The sequence below is a fragment of the Aulonocara stuartgranti genome (genome assembly GCF_965226115.1).
Source record: "Aulonocara stuartgranti genome assembly, chromosome: 22".
Lineage (NCBI taxonomy): Eukaryota > Metazoa > Chordata > Actinopteri > Cichliformes > Cichlidae > Aulonocara > Aulonocara stuartgranti.
The window spans coordinates 27940787-27960914 of record NC_138957.1 but is presented as its reverse complement, the minus strand read 5'-3'; the positions used below and the strand labels follow the sequence as shown (position 1 = coordinate 27960914).

Below are 20128 nucleotides of genomic sequence, written 5' to 3'. Positions count from 1 at the left end.
AATTTAAATTTAAATTAAGTAAATCCAATAAAACTGTTAAAGAAAACTACAACTTTTATCACTTTTAGGTAGATTAAAAGGCACAGTCACCATTGTTAGTGATCTTAAACACTAAATTGTACAGCCTTTAAAAAGCCCATAAAGTCAGGTCTATTAAGCATTTGGACAATAATATGGTCTTTATATGCTGATATGCTTATTTTGGCTTCTCAGCTGAATGATGGCCTCCCGCTCTTGGACCTCATACTGAATGCACTTAGAACAACACTTGGAATCAACTCCAAAGCTTTTATCTGGTTAGTTTCATGGCCAGCTTCACCTGGGCACGAAACTGCCTGTTGTCCATTACTTTTGAACTTCTGAAAACGTCAGACTGTGGACAAAAATGACTGTAATGCTTCTACGGTTCACTTTTGTTAAACCCCTTGAATTAAAGCTGAAAGTCTTGATTTCAAATCAACTGAGGTGGTGCTCAAAAGAAAAAAAAGTGCCACCACTCAAATGCTTCTGGACCTGACTGTTCATCTCCATCAAAAGTATCCAAAAGACTAATTTTTTTCTGCTGAATCTACACTTTAAAAACCTTCCTCTTAATTTCTAACCACATACAGTATAAAAGACAGACACAGCCACCATAATGTAACTCACTAGCTGGTGAAGGCCTGATGAAGGACTGCTCACTTGTTAATGATCCTCCTTTCTCACTCAGTGACCAATAATTTACTAAATTAACTTCATTTTTTATTCAGTATGACCTGAAATTATTGACTGAGCCCACAGGAAAGAGTTTCAATGAGGTCACAGAACCAGAGAGCAGAGGGCCGCTTTCCCCGCTGACTCTTCCACACCCAGCAGAGTCGCCCCCTGCTGGCCATCAGTTTACCCAAAGAAGGCGTAGGTTTCCTGGCTATTATGAAAACATATAACGGGGTTGCAGTTAAGACAAATCACACTGATGATGTAGAGGTATCAAAAACTGATGCATTAAATATGATACACATATCATAACATTATCACCAGGTTCCTCCGCACTCCTCCTGTTTGTGCTGTGAGACGAAGACGATCCATAAAGAGCAGAAACAACACTCCTGAGCTTTTTATGCTGCAAAAGATTTTTATTTCAACCGCCTGCTGAGTATGTACAGGAGAACAGTTTGTACATAAATAGGCAATAGTTATAAATATCAGCAGTTTGGCTGGTACAAAATTAAAAAAGAAGATATTGTACATTATCTACAGGAGAAGTGCCACTTTGGGTTTTATGTACAGCTTTGTCTCTGGGTGGATTGTCCATGTTAGTCCATTCACATGTTACCTGAGCTGCGTTGCACATGCAGCCACAGCGGCGGGTACACAGTATGTGTTCGGGGTTGGGAAGAGAGGGGGGCGGGATTTGTGGCATTTGGGCAACAGCAGACTTGAGGTGGTGGCTGTGTTGGTACGAATGGTGGGTGCAGCTTCTATCATAAGCCTATTGAAAGAGACAGGATTATTGAGCTGGGTGTCTTCCTGCAGCGTGATGGCGTTACTTTTTTAAAAGTCTAGAGGGGATTATTAGTTGCTGGGTGTCTCCTTTAGATATTACAACGCACACTCACGGTCACACGGCTCAATCACAGAACCTGGAGCGGAAAAACACACACATATATCCGTCATGACCAGTAATGGCACCGGGTGCGAATGCTATTCAGCGGTTAGTTTGTTTATGAAGCACACTGCGGCTATGTACAGCTCTGGATGTGCATATCTGACAGCATCGAGTCCATTCTTGCAGTTTTAATCGCCACATAAAAAAACCCACTTTATGTAAAGACAGTAAAACTGCTGTCACTTGTAGTAGGTCCTCACACCCCTTCTCCGACCACCAGCGCAATGAAAGAAAACACATGGAAATCCTTTTATTCTAGTCACAAGCACGACTGCTCAGACCGACACCGAACACGGCGACAACGATGCTCATCAGTCTCCTGTGAGCCGCATACGAACATGCACAAAGTGCTCGCAGAAACAGATTTCACCGACAGCAGGTGAGTCACGATTGGTCCCTGAAGGCTGAGCTTACACATTCAAACGGGCGGTGCAGACCACGTGCAGAGCAACCCAGTGTTACAGGGGGAAAATAAACAGGGGGAGGGGCTTCAGGTCATTTACCTTTTTTTTTTTGTTCAATATTTCCAAACCCCACAATCATCTCACAGGCATTCAGGCTCCTGCTGCTACTTCATTCCAGTGCAATATCGCCCTCTTGTGTGCTGAGCTGGTAGTGAAAGTAAACTGTTACATCATTACATAATTTACCTTCAGAGCCACAAAACCGCAAAAAAATAAAAGAAATAAAAATCAGCACGAGCATATTTTTGAATGTGCAAATGTCCCTAAAAAGTACATAAAACCACTAACTCTTTATGTTGACGTCAGTAAGATGAGAAAACGGGATGAGTAAAGCTAGACTGTGAGCGATACTTTGGTATTTCGACCTCCTGGGTGAAGGTTTGGGCAAAGTTGAACTTTCTTCGGCACCGCCTGTGTCTGGCATCTACATACAGTAACTTCGAGCACAGTCTTCACATTATTTTGTTTTTTCCAAAGCATCATCTTCATCATCATAATCTGTGTCTGCGTGTGTATAGCATCGGGTCAATGCACACTGATCTAAAACAAGGCAGATTAAAGTCAGTGCAACGTGCAAAGTTAAACTTAAGGAGCATGGGTTCATAAACAAAACAATAAAGAAAAAAGTAGGCATAGAATAAAAGAAGAAGAAGAAGAAGAAGAAGAAGAAGAAGAAAATAAATCAGAGCAGCACAATCTGTGACCTTCTCCGGGGAGGGAAGGATGGCTTTCCACGGGGAGTTTATACTGAAACAGTGCAGACATAAGCAGCACTACGGTGAGCCGAGGAGGACCGGGGCTCCAGAAAATCTGCACCTGCAGGACTCACAGACTCACTCGGAGCGATTTCTCTGGGAATATGCTGATTCTCAAGCAGCAAAGTGACCCTTTTCAATGCTGACACACCTTTACTCCTCTTACCCTGAATAAGGAAGAATTAATCTATAAAGAGCCAAACCAAATCACTCCCTATTACAGACGGCTCCTGTTTTGTTCAACAAACCGTTTATTAGCCTTCTTGCTAAAAGTTTTGATGATGCCCCTCTGATGTCTGTACCGTGAATATGAAGCTAAGGATGTTTTCAGTCAACAGGATGCCAATCAGGTGTATTTATTTAAACAAAGGGGATCTATCAAACACGTTAGAGCAGGGGTAGGGAACTCCAGGCCTCGAGAGCCGGTGTCCTGCAGGTTTTAGATGTGTCCTTGATCCAAAACAGCTGATTTAAGTGGCTAAATGACCTCCTCAATGTCTTGAAGTTCTCCAGAGGCCTGGTAATGAACTAATCATTTGATTCAGGTGTGTTGACCAACGGCTCTCGAGGCCTGGAGTTCCCTACCACTGCGTTAGAGGGACGTTAGAGGGTAAAATGTAAGAGGGGTGTCAAGGTTTGAGCCTGGCCCGCTGCCTCTCAGCAGGAAGGCGTGCGTGATCTGAACCTCAAAGAAGGATCAAAGAAAAATAAAGGTCATGTGTTGAAAATACAATCCCTGACCGAAGTAAGACCTGAAGCGAGGCGTTCACACGAGGAAACGCGCCGCAATCTCAGAGTCTGAACGCTCCTGTACGGAAGAATGGGCTAAAAACCCCTCCGAGTTGATGCGCAGGACTGATCGATGATTACAGGAACGCTTAGCTGCCTTTACTGCTGCTCATGGGCGTAAAACCTGCATACTGACAGCACAGGTACACCTACTTTTGCCTCACACACACTGGAAATACTGGATGGTCAAATTTCCGTTTCTTTTCTCTAATCTGGTTCTTTTCCAACTTTTCGAATGAAAATATTTTTATTATTACAGCAAATTCCTGCAACTCGATTATCATTATATCCTGTTATATTATGTTATGTTATATTGTTTAATAGAGATAAATCAGATGCAGGTAGATAACTTTACTGTCTCCCGGCTCCACCTTTGTTTACAGTAAAGACATCAGAGTGACATTGATCTCATCCTCTCTCTCTGTCTGTGGAAGAAAGCCAATAAACACACTCCCCAAACTACTCCTCTGACTCCGCTCAGAGTTGTTGTTGGCACGCTTTAAAATCGATCATCACATGCTGGTTTTCCTCTGCCACTTCGCCAACATTTACAAAGTGCAAAAATTCAAAGCTTCTTCCTGCTCGTGAGTCGGATGCTGCGGCTTTCGAGCCATCTCAGGAGAAGGAGCGAGAAGCTGTATGCAGGCCTAGAGGCGCGGCGGCGGTTCAATACTGATGAAGGTGTTTTACTGCTGATGGACACTGCTGTTCTTTTGTTTGTTTGCCGAACTTTTGTTCCGATCGCCAAAGATCATCAGCTCACGATTACAGGTCGCTGTTTAAAAAATAGATTTTTTTTCCTCCTCCCTCAAAAGTTCAACAGAAAGCCTTTGAGAGTCAGTCGGCCACCGAGGCTTGCTGTTTTCACAGAGAAGGCTTTTGGCACGAAGAAGTGGCATAACTCTGGAAACTCAGAAACATGGCTTTCAGGTCCAGAAGCTGAGGCCGAGCCTCTGCCCGGCGCTGCTCTCTGACACGATGACGACCTTCCTGCACAGTGCAGAGACGCTGGGGGGGGCGCTCTACCCTGGATCCGGCCCTCAAAAGGTCCAGAGGACTTGTGCCTCATGTCCTTCCATAAAAGCAGGCCTAAAGTCTCTGCCCGGCTCGGTTTGCCCGCTTTCACCCCGTCATGGGTTTTCTTCACAGCGTGGCCAGGATCCGCGAGAAGGATATGACGACGGAGAGGGTGGTCTGGCCCACGCCGAGCACCAGCGCCTCCAGCGGTGCCATGCCTTTCCCCGCCACGCGGTAAACGCCCGCCACGGCCGCGCCTGAGGGAGATAAAAAAATTTAAAAGTCAATGCTAATACAAGATCTGGCAAAGAGAAAGACACACACACAGCTGCCTGTCACCATTAAACCCAACTGAACATCCACAGTCAGGGGATCAGCGGACAAACATGTCCCTCCTGGTCTCGCCCTTCTGTCAGTGATGGAGGAGCGTTCGTGCATGCCTCCTCGCAGCCACACTCTGAGCGGACTCGCTGCTCTTCCTGCAGCAGTTCTCACTGCACGCTGTCCGTCTAGTCGTGATTGAGACAAACAGCAGGAGAGGACGTTTCTCTAATCCAAGCACCAAAGCCGAGTGAGCTATTTTTAAACTGCTGGACTCGAAGGCCGAGAAAATCTAAACAAAGTTTACCAGTTAAAGCTACCAGCAGCGCTCCAGCGAATCCTCCCTTCATCAAGGTTATCATATTTACGGTGTGGAGGATGCAATCGCTGCTGCTTTTACAGAAAACAAAGTGATCACGTTACATTTTTCAGTAACAGTAATGTAACAGGTTACTGTGCTATACTCAGCAATTAGATTAGAGTTATATCATGTTGTTACATGCGTTACAAAAGGCTCTTCAGTAACCTGCACGTCAGGCGGATAGAAAGAAAAAATAATGTGTGGAGAAGGAAAACCAGTATTTCTAAAGTAGCATCACACTGGCTTTAAAGTCGGAGTGTTTCTCATCTTTGCTTTGTGTTTGTATTAAAAACTAAAAGAAAAATTGCACGTGTGTCCTGATTAAAAAGAGAAAGAGGTTGGTTTCTGTGTCTAAATCTTCAGCTTTTAGTATCAACAGGGGTTTAGTGTTCAGGTCTTAAACATCAGTCTGGCACTGGAAGGTGCCCGGACCCATTGGCTGCAAACCAAGCCCAAAGGATCACGCCTCCTCCATTGTGCATGACAATAACATTTATTTGTGCTGCTGATATTATGCACTTTGCATTATTACCAAACATCTCCGATTTGGACTCATTTGTCTAAAGGACAATGTGCTTGTGGTTTGCTTAGTTGAAACACACGAAGCTGTGCCATCATGCAAACCTTCCAAACACAACATAAACTTAAACATGTAACATGTCAACTGAGGCCTGTAGACTCTAAACTGTAGCTCAAATCAGAGTCCTGGACATTTAATGTTATAGAAAAGGACTTTAAACAACTATTAAAGGCTGACATTTCCTCTGTGCTGCATGACCTTTCTTTTACTTCTACTCAGCTGCGACTGCTGCCTTTGCAGTCTCCACACACACACACACACAAACACACACTCTGATTTTGTGCCGGGCTCGCGTACACATGGCTGGTGACGCTGTCAATAGTCTAGCTCACTCTGATTGCTACACATTAATAATAAAGCGGCTTTTCTATTTTTGGGGCACCAGCTCACATCTGTGACGGTGAGTGAGTCATCCACAGAGCCCTACGCTACGATAGACGCAGGTCTATTTACACACCCTGTGCTCTCACACTGATACAGTAAGGGGAAGGTAAAGGCAAATAAACAAAGCCTGGATATCAGCTTCACCTGCAGTGTTTAAAAAAATAATAAAGTGAATATTTTTGTGTTTCAAAAATATGATTTACGAATAAATTCTTTACAAATCCTACCATGTGGATTCATGGATTTTTTTTTCACATTCTGTCTCTCACAGTTGAAGTGTACCTCTGGTGCAAATTACTGACCTCTGTCATCATTTTAGGTGGGGGAACTTGCACAATCGGTGGCTGACTAAATACTTTTTTGCCCCACTGTATTGGATACAAAATACTGATATTTGTCCTAGCTCAAGATAACATATCACACCTGGTATAACAATGAAAACAAGTGCCAGTTATTAAAACGTGCAGACAGCGAACAGATTTCCTCACCGTTTTGATTCACAGTAGAAAATAAATGATTAACAATTCCTGATTTCTGCCTTTTTAGAGTATTTTAAGGTATTTTTACTTCACAGTCACCACAGATGTCATCATGTATTATAGATAACTATCTGCACCACTCTACTGTGTTATATTAAGTGTTAACAAAGAGAGATGAATTAGATGGCCTCAGACTAATTACCCCTGGTCTTCAAGGATCCGCTGCCCCTCATTTCTAATGCAGACTTGCAGGTATCATCATTAGTGCTGAAATGTGATACCCATGGACTCTGCAGGGAACGTGACCTGAGGTGCACTGGGACTTCTTACCTTCTTACCCTAATGGATCAGTCACACTAGAGTAAAAATAGGACAGCACCTTTTTTGCGACTAGAAAAAGGAAAAGAAAAATGTTTTGCTCTGAGTGAGTAGTTGCAGCGACCAACAGCTCCTGGCCTGAGGATGCATGCTTACTTTCCACCACTTTCAATCGACTGACTGCACCCCATCTAATCACAGACAGACTTCATCTTATTGCTGTTTTATTGCCGTCTTGACACATCAAATTGTCAGCTGCGTTCATTTTGGTTGTGTTCCATTCTCCAACCACTGTTTTTCCCTACTGTGACTGTAACAGCCTGTCGCTACTTGAGAATTTGTCTCAAAGCCGCCCAAACCTTAACACATTCACTTGGATGTAATGATGTAGCTCTTAGAATTGACTAAAGGAACTGACTGTTAACTTAAAGTGGGGTGGTGTCAAGAAATAAGACTGTATTTTGTTTTTTGTTTTTCCCCATTTGTTCTGAGGTTACTGCAGACATCTGATGAACAGCAACATGTAGAAAATCTGTAGATGCAGCTAAAAGTCTGCTTCAAGCAAAAGACTAAACACCCACATTTAAATCGTTTGAGCATTTGGAACAAAAAAAGGAAACACGCCAGACTTCTCCAAGCAGCTCAAAGACCAGGTAGGAGTGTAATTTGTTAACTTTATACTAGCATGTCACTGCTCATCCCCATACCACCCTAAACACGCCCAATCTCTGCTGATCTTGGCCAGGGTGGGCCTGGTTAGTACTTGGATGGGAGGCTGCCTAGCTGGGGGGGCAGTAACTGTAGCCCAGGAGGAAGCAAAGATGGGAAAGATACTGAACTTGTGCCCGTACAGAACATTACATCACTGGGATGGTTGGTTAAACTACTGACTGCTTAAGAGACAGAGTGAAAGTGGACAGTATATCCTTGATTTCTTAACATAAAACATTGTAATAGTCAGGTGAGGATTAGTTAGAGGTCTTTGTTACAGTGCATAGACGAATCTAACACTCAGTGGCGTGAATTTAAAAAAAAAATCTGAATAGGGATTTTACAAAATGTACCTTTAAATGTTCTTCTTGTTGTTGTTTGGAATATCTTCAAAGTTAGTGTTTAGGTCATTTGTGTGTGTGTGTGTGTGTGTGGTTGGTATTTTTTGGGTGCAAACTCTTCCTACCAGCGACAACAGTCCAGCCAATCACAAAAATGTTGTTAAATTAAATGAACCCTTATCGTGCCGACACGTTGAAGTTTCCTGGGCCACATAAACAAACAGGCAGGTAAACACAGAAGCAGATTAGTCTAAAAATCTTTCTCCTCCCTGTCTCTCTGTCAGCTTCTGTTTTCTTCTAGTTGACACGAGTTAACACACGGTCACCTCACCCAGCGCTCGCTCTGCCTTCCTGTCACCTCTCGTCTTCTTCTGGGTGCTGAACGCCGCACTCTGAGGTCGCTCTAAAAATAACCCGTCAGCAAGAAAACAAAAGGGGAAGTAAATGGGCTTACTAGTGATGACGCCTCCGGAGAGCGAGGCCAGGAAACCCACGCTGACCAGCACCAGGGTGATGAGGCGTCCCCGCTTGTGGCGCTGCAGCATGACTAACATGAGCAGCCCCACCGCCCCGTGGACGAAGAGCGAGGAGAAGAGACACCACAGGAAGACCCAGTACCACATCTCTGCAGGGAGAGAGAGCCAACAACACAGATCAGATACAGCCTGAAAGCACAGGATTTACCGCTTACATTAAAGGTGCTCTACGTACAATTTAACTAAAGCTTTCACCAGCAGGGGGCAGTGTGCTGAAATGTTTTCTCATCTAAATGCTTTTTTCTTTTACTTGCTGAATTAAGGTTAAACTGACCACCTGCACCATCTATTATATTATAGTATTATATAAAAGTACAGCCCAGCCTCAGAAGTTAAATATCAGGTAATATCTCTCGAACACAATGCGTAGTTGCTCCAGATATAGTATAAGTATAGCACATAGTAGTATAAGTATATACTACAGTACAGTATGATATAATGTCTTAGGGGTTCTTAATGTAACAACTGCAGCAAATAAATTATCGATTAGTTTCATAAATATTAATCAGACAATTACATTTTTTTTAGCCTGAACATCAAACATGGCAACAAATTAGAGAAATCACCGCTTGCACTGAAATAAATATTTTTACATTTTCACATTTTTTTATATTTACTGGATAATAACAATGATGATGTATAATGATAGTTACTGCAAACATAAAGACTACATTTTTTCCTATTTGTTGGTTTACATCACCATTTTAAAATCAGTCAGCTGGCACATTAAAGTAACAACAATCCCCTATTCTAATATATATGACTTTAACAGAGTACTTTCATTTCTGGTGAAGCATGAAATTAAATATCGATCTGAGGAACAGAAGCAGCTTTCACTTACAAAATGAATTATGAATTGTTTACCAAAGAAACCATCCTGAAGCAGACTGGTCCCAGCTTTTAATGTTTTTATGTGTTTCTGACCGTTTCACAGAGTATATATAAAAGTCGCCTCCTGCTGGTCTGTAAACAGAAAGCACGTTTAAGGCTTCGCTTTTCTTTTTCTATACTTTTACAATGCTTTTCCTTGTGTTGGAACACAACACAAGGAAAAGTTAACACAGTTGTATTGGGACTTCTGAATATTCCTTCCACCATCATGGAGCACAAACACAGATGGATGACCTCGACACCCACCGAGGACCAAATGTCAGTGAAATCTGCCTTCAGTGGATAAATCTGTAATGGTCTCTGTAAAACTCTGGCCAAAATAACATTTGAATTCTTAGTCAGAGTCTGTCTGTTGCACTTATTGATAAATTACAAGCTTGATTTAATCTAATTACGTTTTAAAGCAGTGATCATGTCCATCCTTGATGTACAGTGATTTGATTTGACATCACAATGATCAAAACAACGATACTGGGAAACGGTGATTTAAGCCCTTGTGATTTATTTTGCTTCCTTTATTTTAGTGAAATAGCTGCATTTACATATAAAGGTCAGCTTTGGTTTGCATAACGTCGATTACACATGAAACTTGAAACAGGACTTAAAGACAACAGGTTTGTAACAGAAAACCTGCTTTATAGATAAAAGCTGCTTATTTACTACTGCAACCTGAACACAGACAGAAGCAGGGGCTTAGTGGGATATCTGTACATCAGCTGCTTTAATTTTTTTTAACCATCTCAATAAACTTTATCCTAGCTTTCAGCAACAACCTCAGGTTGTAAAAAAATATACAGTCAATAAATAAACAGCAAATACACAATAAAAATCAACAAATACAACTAATTAAATAAGGCCGTATTTGCATCAGGCTATCCTGCTCATCTAGACCTGAAAGAAAACAAGAATAAGCAGTTGTTTTAAAATGACTGAGCTGTACGTGGGAAGTTTGGTTGTTCCAAAAGTTAGGAGCTGCCACTACAAAGACTTTGTAGACTTTGCTTTTAAGCCTGGATTGGACTATCTGGTCAGAGGCTCCGAAAGTTCTGTTAAGTAAGGTGGCACCAAACCAATAAGGCTTTTAAAAACAAGTAAATTTTAAACTGGATCCTGATGGACAGGAAGACAGTGTAAGGAGGCCAGAAAAGGTGTGATCACCATGTTTCTTTCCTGTCTAAAGGCGAGCTGCTGCATTTCCTACAGCCTGCTGACAACGAAGTAACGACTGATCAGAGCCGACAAATAAAGAGCTACGAAAGTCTAAGAGAGGTAATAAAAGCGTGAGACTCTGTCTCAGAGTCATGCAGTGGTGGGAGGCAGGCCTTCACCTTACTGAGCCGCATTAGTGATAAGAAGCTCTTCTGAACAAAAGAGCTTCATGCAAACAAACGCCGATAATAAGCAATCCCGAGGGGGAAGACACAACTTATAATATTCCGTTCTAGTCTTGAAAAATTCACATTTACTGCTTATAAAGAGTGCTTCCAAGATGAAACACTGCAGCTCAGCCAAGATGCAGAGCTACAGCCGCTGCTGCACGTCTGTGAGGCGAGGGGAGGATTTCAATCTACAGCAGCTACCGTCTAAGTCAAGCCTCATCAAAGAGGCAGCCGACCGTGGCGATGGACCCGTGGCGGAGATGTATAAAACCGCTCAGAGCGACATTTCAGACAGCGAGCCCGACATGAAGCGGTAAATGGAAAACAATAGCATACGGCCGCCTTTTGTGACCATCCTGACTGGAGATAAGCTTTCTGAAAAAAAAAATGTAATTGTAGAAACAAACGTCTGCAAACTAAAAATGCTGATAATCCCTAAAATGCCAGCAAAATCATCTAATTAGCTTCCACCAAACACGACTGTTCTCCTAGAATACACATAATGCACCCTGCAGGGTCCAGACTGTGCTGCCGTTATAACGGACTCCACTGAAAATGAGAACAGTAAACAGCATTTAAAAATCACACTCTTCCTCCTCCTCCTCGTTCTCCCTGTCTTTCTGTGGCACAGGCCAGCTTTGTCTAAAAAGGCTCCGGCTTCATTGCACTTTGCCAGCGAGGGGCCTTTGGTTGAACCCCTGGCACCGTGGGAGCCAGAAGGAGCCAGCTGGCCGTGAGATAACTGAAGAAGAAAAGACACCAAGTGAGAAAGGATGACCCAGCCGAAGCATGGCAATGCTGTCTGTGTGTGGGCGCGATGCAAACAGGAAACGTGACATTATTTTGCAGTGTAAACATCACAACGCCCAATTCTATTACCAAGTATTTCTCAGAGCTCTGGGACACGAGGACCTCTTTAGCATATCCATTTAACCGAGCTCCTCCACAGTCCACTGAGTGCCTACATCTACTTATTGATCTGGCAGGCGAGCGCCGGGCCAGGCGGAGAGAGACGTGACAGCGGAGTAACACAATGGCTTTTTGTCTTAAATGACTGAGCACGCAGATCACGCTGCAGTGTATCCACTGCTGTCTTTCTGCAAGCATCCAGCAGCAGAGGAGAGAGTGATATCTGTGATGGGACCCAAGACATAAGAGAGACACACATACAGGAAGTACAGGGAGAGAGAGCCCCGCTTAACTGTAGCCCCCGACGACACGAAAGCTGATCAGGATTCAGCATCGTGTAGAGAGAACCGGCCTTTAATGCAGGCTGGAAAAGATGAAACTCAAAGATCCTGGAGGAGGTTATGCAATGCTAACATCATCGCACACAGACTGTGATATCGCCCACTCGGTCTAAAGAACTACAGACATCCACAGGTTAAACAGACAATCACAAACACCATTAGTTTATGTGTAGTTAAGGGAATGAGTTGGTTAGCAGAAGTCTGAGAAAAAGAAAAGAAAAATGCGGAGTTCAACGTAACTAACGGTGAATGGCAGGTAAGCTGATTGGCCGCAAATGCTAGAAGTTTCTCCTCTAAACCTCACGGTTAGATTCAATATGTAAGGGTTCAGTGAGATCAACTTTGCCAAAAATTTCACAAATGGAGAGGACAGCTGGGATACTCTGTGTTTCTACTTACTGATAAAATAATCCGTATAGTCTTCCACCATCACTGATGGATGGAGCCTGACCCGGACACCTACTGAGGACCAAATGTCAGCGTGATCTCTCTTCTGTAACAGTAACCTGTCATGCTGGTCAGAATAATATTTAATAGCATAGCTGGAGGAAATCTGTTGCATTTCTTGATAAGTTACAAGCTCGATTTAGAGAGAAAATGGGTCGGGTGAAATGTTCAGTGGAGACACGAGGCTCATTATTTATCTCAGCCGACTAAAATTATCCATGGCAGCTAATTTTTTTTGCATTGCAGCAGATGCTGGAAGGTGAGGTGCACATTTAGTTTCAGGGGACAGCAGGCAGCGCAGGTGGTCACGGCTATGAAGAAGCACCTATAGGGTGAGAAATGAGTGCAGTAAAGTGCTGTGTCATGTTCAGAGATAGGAGTGAACACAGGCTAAAACACAGTGAGAGCACAGTATTAACTTCTGCTAATCCGCAACTACAGGCCGAGGTCTTTGTCAGCACGGCGGCTTTAGAGCTCGCCTGTCAACAGGACAGAATTTTAAAAAAGCAGGGGCTCGTGTATTTGGTGCCTCGTCAGAGGTTGGAGTACACAGGCGGCTGCAGAACATGAACCATTCCCGTGTTGAAGCCGCAGCTTCTCGAAGCAGAAGGCTGCCGAGTTCACCTCTCAAGACGACGAAGGATGGGTTTGTCCAAACGTGGAGAGAGGGAGAGCCAGCCTGACACATCTGGCAGTGACTCTGTCCCGTGATGCAGAACAAGAAGAGGACTATGCTAATGTTGATTCCATTTCGGATGATGCTTCTTCTTTTTCGGAGAACCGAGCTACTATGACGTGATGTATCGTTAAACTGTACACATGCACCACACAGAAAAGCATACCTGCTAATTAGTGCAAAGTAAAAGACCAATAAGATAATGCCACTGCAAATGCTCCAAAAGGCACCAACAGCACAAACATGGCAGTGGAGGTGAGGCCCAGCAGACTGTGATCAAATCCAGGTGCCTTGGGAACGCCTGTCACTCAAAGCGACCACGATCTTCACTTTAGCATCCAGATGCATAAATTTATTTACAAAAAGAAAGAAAGAAAAGAAAATTTAAGCCTGTGTTGATAGTTATGATGTGGGAAAACATCCACTGAGGCTGTAAAGATGCTTTTAATGCTTTAAAGTTTATTTTAACACAGGAGTCTATGGGGATTGACTTGTTTTAGGAGAAAGCCTCAAGTGGCCACTGGAGGAACTGCAGCTTTTGCCACTTCAGCATTGGTGCAATGTTTTTAAATCCTGAAGGTTGCTGCTTGGCATTCACACAAAGCTTTAACTCCTAATATAGCTGCATGTGCCCATACATAGACTCGATGCTTTTATCTGAACCTGCTAAACTCCACTATACCTTCTGTTTAGTTGTCTGCCAACTTCTGACAGAAATATCTGGACCTTTAACTGAGCAGCCAAGTTGCGCTTTCTGTTTTTGTGTGTATGTTTTACAGCTTCACCTGAGCTCTTTTTGCTTTTGTGTGCTTGTTTGCAAAGAGATAAAGGCTAAAGCAAACAGCTAAACACCAGACATGCTGAGCTAAAAAGCTGCAGATCAGGGAACGTGCAGAGTGAACACAACTGATTAGCTTTACATGAAGAACAGCTACACAACATGTTACTGTGTGAGATAATAAAATGACTTTTTAGCAATCTGATCATCGCGTAATCACAGCAGGCAAACAATTAAAACTAAGAAAGCCTTTTGACATTATTATTGTGAACTGATAATACAGGATTTCTGCAAGTCTATTACAAGTTCATTAACCCGCTGGGTGTCAATTAACCACCCCCCAAGTAGGCTAATGCATTGAATATTTTTCATTTTCTAAGACCAAAGCAGGTAAAAAAAAAACAAAAAAAGGGATAAAAGCGCAAAATAAACATGATGTTGTATGAGTTTCCCTGTTTAACCGATATTCATACACTTATTTATTCTAATCAAGACAGGCTAAAGCACTCATTGCTGTAATAAATGAGGTTAAATACATTTCAGTGCCCTCCAGCTGGTAAATATCTATGCATATGCAATGCATTACGCTGGCGTCTCTCTGCTCTTCCTCCTTTCTCCTCATGAGCTGCACATGAGCAGCTCTGCTGTTCTGCCTGTGTCGCCACACAATTAGCAATCGGCAGATTAACAGCACCTGGTGCATGCTGGATTAAGAATTGGATATTTATCTGATCATCAGATTTCTAAAGTTACACACTCTGACATCGGAAAGGTCTGTGTGTAAATGGCACTTCCTTAAATGCATCTCAATCGTACCACAAATACCACAGATAGATAATAAATGAGTGACAAGAACAGCATGTTTTTATTGACTGTGATTCATCAAAGTGAGACAATTTCAAAGTAGCTGTTCACATTTAAATATGTTCTTTTCACTGGTTTTCTGAAGTGAAACCGCCTGCTGTGCACGCCTCATAAACAGGAAGCACTCCCCAGGGGCACAGATAAAAGTTTATCTATCCGTTCAGGGCTCCCCAACTGTCCCCCCTGACCTTCTTTAATGTCTCAGGAGGTCGTTTTTCACCTGTCTGGGGGGTCAGGTGTGAGATTTGTGAACAGTATTCTGTAAAGCCCCGGGGCGTTAGCTCCTCACAGCTCTCTTCTCGCCGCTGCAGCTCAGATACCACAAACTTCTACATTGCACTGCAACTTCCTGCTGAGTCAGCGTGATCAACTGTGCCTTTTTTTCCCTTCCATCCCTGCATGATGTGTTTCTCAACACAGGATGTCAGCTGCATATTAGACAACCGGTCTGTGCCAAGCCAGCCATGACTACACGTCCGGCTCCTCACTTTGCAGAGTGAAATGCAAGAATTTCTATAATGTGCAACACACACGGTCCCCCGTCCACTTCCTCAAAAAAAGAAAAAAGAAAAGTGATGACAATGCTTTGAACAGCTGGCAAGTAATAATATTTCTTGCTGAGGAAGTTCATTCTGCTTGGAAAGAAGAGATAAAATGCCCACACATTGCTTTTTTGGTGCCCCGTGATCTGTTTTTGTGTCATAGGAACTTTCATGCATTTCTTCCACTTTTCTTAAACCTCCTTACAAATAAAAAAGGAGGAAGAAAGTCATCTTGTAAGCATTTTGTTTTGGTACAAAGCACATAATTGATGGCAGCAGCTCAATCATCTGTATCAACAAGTGACAGTTCAGCCATCAGCCCGCAGAGATGCCCTCATCTCGTATTTACAGCTGCATATTACCTTCAATATCAAAGCAGACATGCTCTGGCTCAACTGCATTCAAATAAAACAGGGAATTGAACTCAGCCTCACTACTTCTAGAGTCAGGACCATCCCAGACAGCATCCCTGCCCGCTAAGAGGACCCTCCCTCTAATTGCCCCTTTACTGAAAGACAAAGGAGGGGGAGGAGGCCACATTTACTACGCATTCACGAAGCAGAAAGATTAATTAGCCGAATGTTGTCATTATTTTTCCTGACGGACTCCTGAATAAAAGAGTGAGATTTTGTTTTGTTTTGTTGATGTTGTGGTTCAGGCCCAGCATCACCAATAAAACACACCAGCTTGCAGAGACAGAGATGGGGAGGTGGGATGGAAAGGTGGCACACAGATGCCCCCTATGCATAACAGCAGCCATGCCCTTCCTGCTGGCTACAAGAAAAATGACCACATATATTTGAATGATATTTATATATATTCTTCTTTAAAAAGGAAGCTGCACATGCTGCTGGTGGTGATGACTTTTTCACTGAACACATTTAAAAAAAAAAAAAATGAAGCAGCAGAATAGCGGCACCTTTCATTCCGCATACCTGTGAAGTGGTGCAGCGCCGAGCCTTGCACCCAAAGGCTCAGCACTTGCTGCACCGACAGATTAAGAGAATAATCCTTGTCCGTTGTCATGTTTCCGCCGCCGCCGCCCGGGTTCGCACCCCTCTTTATCGTATAGCTGTACTTGGCTTTAAACGAAGGCATGGATGAGGAAACCGGGGTGGCATTTGGATGTGAGGCGGCTCTCCCCGGCGCGGCTCGCCTCTACCGGTGCCTCTGCTTCGGCTTGACGTCCGTCTCCGCTCCGGGAAGGGAAGGGTCGATGGCTGGTCGGTTCATCCTCGGTGGTGGTGTCGGTGGCGGGTGTACGGAGGCCATGACGAGGATGGCAGCGGGAGCTCGAGCAGAGAAACGCACGGTCGGCTCGTCCTACATCAGCTAGCCCTGCTACATAACCCTTAAAGGGCCAGCGGTCCTTTCCGTGCGAGGGGTTCACGGTGACACATCCCCGTGCTCGTGAAGCCGCTTTATGAATGAGGAACAAAGGACAGCACGGTGGCGTGTGCGCAGAAAGCGTGCGTAGTGGCCATGGCGGCTCGGGACGGCTACGAGGGGGACGGGGACGCTGTAACGTAATTACGACGCACTGTGACTAATATTAGGATATTAATAAAATACTAATAATAACAACAGCAATATTTTGACAAAAGCTAAATAAAAACTATCATTTTAGACGCTGTGGAAAGATTTAATGTTTTTATTTTAATTTTTATTTTACGTTATACAGTATTTGCCAGCAGAAAGCGAAAGAGTGGTTGCTAGGCAACGTAATAACGTTAGCTCTTGAACGAATAACCAAATCAATGCTAATGCTAAAGACTACTTTAACAGAGAATATATAAATAAATACCATATACACTAAAAGTATTATTTGTTGATTTCTTAATGTTTATTTTATTTCAACTGTTGTGATATTAAAATTAAGTCTACATTAAAATTAAATGACCTTAGAAGCAGCGTTGGTCATGACGTCAGTGGAAGGTGGCGCTTATTGGTCACCCCGAAACACCTGATATAAAAAAGTAATATGACAGGATGAAAGTAAGCAGAGGAATAGAGGGTATTAGTGGCAGGGTTATCTGGTAATATGAAGAAAGAACCCCTAAATGCTTAAATCTGATTTAGAGCTTTAACTTAGATGGAATAAAATATTCAGAAAACTCTGTGGCGAGCCAGTCTGACAAACCCAGTAAGACAGAAATCAGAGCAGGTGAAAGCTATTTTAAAAAGTGTGAACCTTTACATAATTTTTTTTATCCTCATCATCATCTCATATCAGATGTTTAAAAAAAGAAGAAGAAGATAACAGTGTGATATGGGGAGGCAGGGAGGGAACAAGGTGTTACGTAGACGCTGAATGTTCTGGCACATTTCTCTGAGGAGCGCAGTATTTTAAGACGAACTGGCCCAGTTCAGAGGTACGAGGGCGAGGAAGCGTCTGACATCTGACATCTTTTAAATCTGTAGATCTTTCTCCAAACGCAAACAGAGGGGGGAATAAACAGACAGCTGGATCACGAGGAGATTCGTGCAACAAAAGAAAATACAATTACGGGTACTGTTAAAGAACGTTCACTGTAGAGGAGACAGGAGGCAAGTTTAACACTTTATTTACACTTTCTTCCAAAACAGCAATCTTTTTGATACACATAAGTGTACTAGCTTAAATCAGTCTATATGTTTATTATGCATCCACAAATAAGGACAAGACTAAAACTCAAAATTAACAAGTCATAGCAGGCAATTTCAGCTGTGATTAGGTATGACGAAAGCACAGTAAGTCGTTTCATTTCAAATGAAGCCAAAATAAGTAGTCACATTACTTCTTTAAATCTAATCATGTCACATTTTTGGATATATTTGTTTTAAATGATGGTTTTTGAAAGGTAACAAGTTATCCTTTTGGTTCGCCGAGTCTGTACTATAGTGCACAGTGTACTATAAATTCACTTCTATGACCAGTGACAATAAAAGAACGCTTGCTTTTGCTGACTTTTGTATTGCCTGGGAGCGTTGGAGATGTCACCATAGTAAAGTGAAATTCACATTACATTCAGAGTCCAGCCAGAACTTCATACATCTGATACAGAAATTCCTCTACAACATGGCGATTTAACTGTAAAATTAATATGAATGATTCATATGAATTAATAGGAATGATCAGCAAACAGTTGGCAACGAGTTAATGCTGAGTCCCTACTGCAAAGAGATGTGCAACAATACAGACTGATGCAACAAGGCGGAGCTTGTCAGCAACAAATTTTCATTATTACCACCTAGAAGTTGCGTGCTATGTATTAGCCTTTAACCATTTGCTTACTGACTCAGACTTGCTGCAATATCTTGGCAATCTGTCTGCATTTCTAAGTTAGACAGTAATTAATTTCAATAATATTTAGTTTTATTTATACAGTGCTAAATCACAACAGTAGTTGCCTCAAGGCATTTTATATTGCAAGGTAAAGATTCTACAATAGTACCAAGAAAACAGAGAGAATCCCAACAATCATATGACGCCCTATGAGCAAGCTCTTTGGCAACGGTGGGAAGGAAAAACTCACTTTTAACAGGAAGAAACCTCCAGCAGAACTAAGGTCAGGGAGGGGGCCATTGCTGCAACCGGTGGGGTAAGAGGAGGAAGACAGGTCACAGAGTGATTGATATCAGTTGAAGTTGGACCACAATTGTTTGGAGACAGGTTGTCTCACACCAGACAACCTGTGCACTCCCAGTTGCAGTTGTACATGGTTGCACAAAAGTTGAGGGAGTTGCATGCTCAACCTGTAGGCAACCAACTGATTGCAGCAACTACTTGCAATTGGTCTCAGGCACCAATAAAGTCCAATGCAATATATATGTATATATATATATATATGTGTGTGTGTGTGTGTGTGTGGATGTTGGTTCTCAGCCTTTCAGTAATCAGATACACATTTGTTTAATTCAGTGCGATGCTAAGAAATATTTCTCTCCCTTTTAGAGACCGCCTGAGTGGATTACTACTGTTTGTGGAAATGTCAGCATTTTCCATCTGTGTAGCAGTTTTAGCCATCATACCACGAATAGTTTCACAAACAGCATCACTGTTTTAACCACGTTTGCTGGGTTGCCTCTGTGGGCACTCAGCAGATTGCTTTGTCCTGTCAGGTTTTCACAAGGTTGCATTATCTTTGCATTTCACTGCAACTATAGGCATGTTGTCTGGTAGAGAGTAAATTAAAATTTCTAAAACACAGCCAAGTGCTGTCCTGAATAGTGGATAATGGATTTCAGGGTAAATTGGTTTAAAAAAAACAGAACCAGTGATATGGTTGTGAATCACGTGTTTCTATCACAAATGTAAGAAGACGTTTCACCCGTATCCTGTATTTACACACTGAAATAAGATACATACAAAGTGTTGGTGAAATGCTTCTAGCACTTTTCTTCTTCCTTCCTCCATGTTTCATCACAGCTCTGTTGAAACCTTTTCTTACATCTCTTCCTGCCCTCGGGGCTTAAGATAGACTAACATGCTTAGGAAAAGGTTCAGAGAAGAAGAAAGAACAAAACACCAAACATTGTGGTTTTTCTTACATGGATCTATACATGGAAAATGAGCAAATCATGGAAAATCAAGCATTATGTTGTTAAATACATGCAA

At 42.6% G+C, this 20128-nt stretch overlaps 1 protein-coding gene across 1 annotated transcript; it reads right to left on the bottom strand.

Annotated features, from left to right (window-relative positions):
* Positions 1–1106: 1106 nt before the first annotated feature.
* On the bottom strand, positions 1107–17295 carry tmem170b (transmembrane protein 170B). The gene is made up of 3 exons (XM_082522089.1): positions 16467–17295; positions 8623–8793; positions 1107–4930 (listed from the first exon to the last, which is right to left on the bottom strand). Exons 1-3 carry the CDS (start codon positions 16627–16629, stop codon positions 4800–4802), a joined length of 465 nt encoding a protein of 154 aa, XP_082378215.1. The 5' UTR covers positions 16630–17295; the 3' UTR covers positions 1107–4799.
* Positions 17296–20128: the final 2833 nt, after the last annotated feature.

Coding starts and splice junctions, on each gene's coding strand:
- tmem170b (XM_082522089.1), bottom strand. CDS start 16,629: ATGCCTTCGTTTAAAGCCAAGTACAGCTATACGATAAAGAGGGGTGCG. Junction 8,794..16,466: donor GGCGCTGCACCACTTCACAG/GTATGCGGAATG, acceptor CTCTCCCTGCAG/AGATGTGGTACTGGGTCTTC. Junction 4,931..8,622: donor CTCCGGAGGCGTCATCACTA/GTAAGCCCATTT, acceptor TATCTCCCTCAG/GCGCGGCCGTGGCGGGCGTT.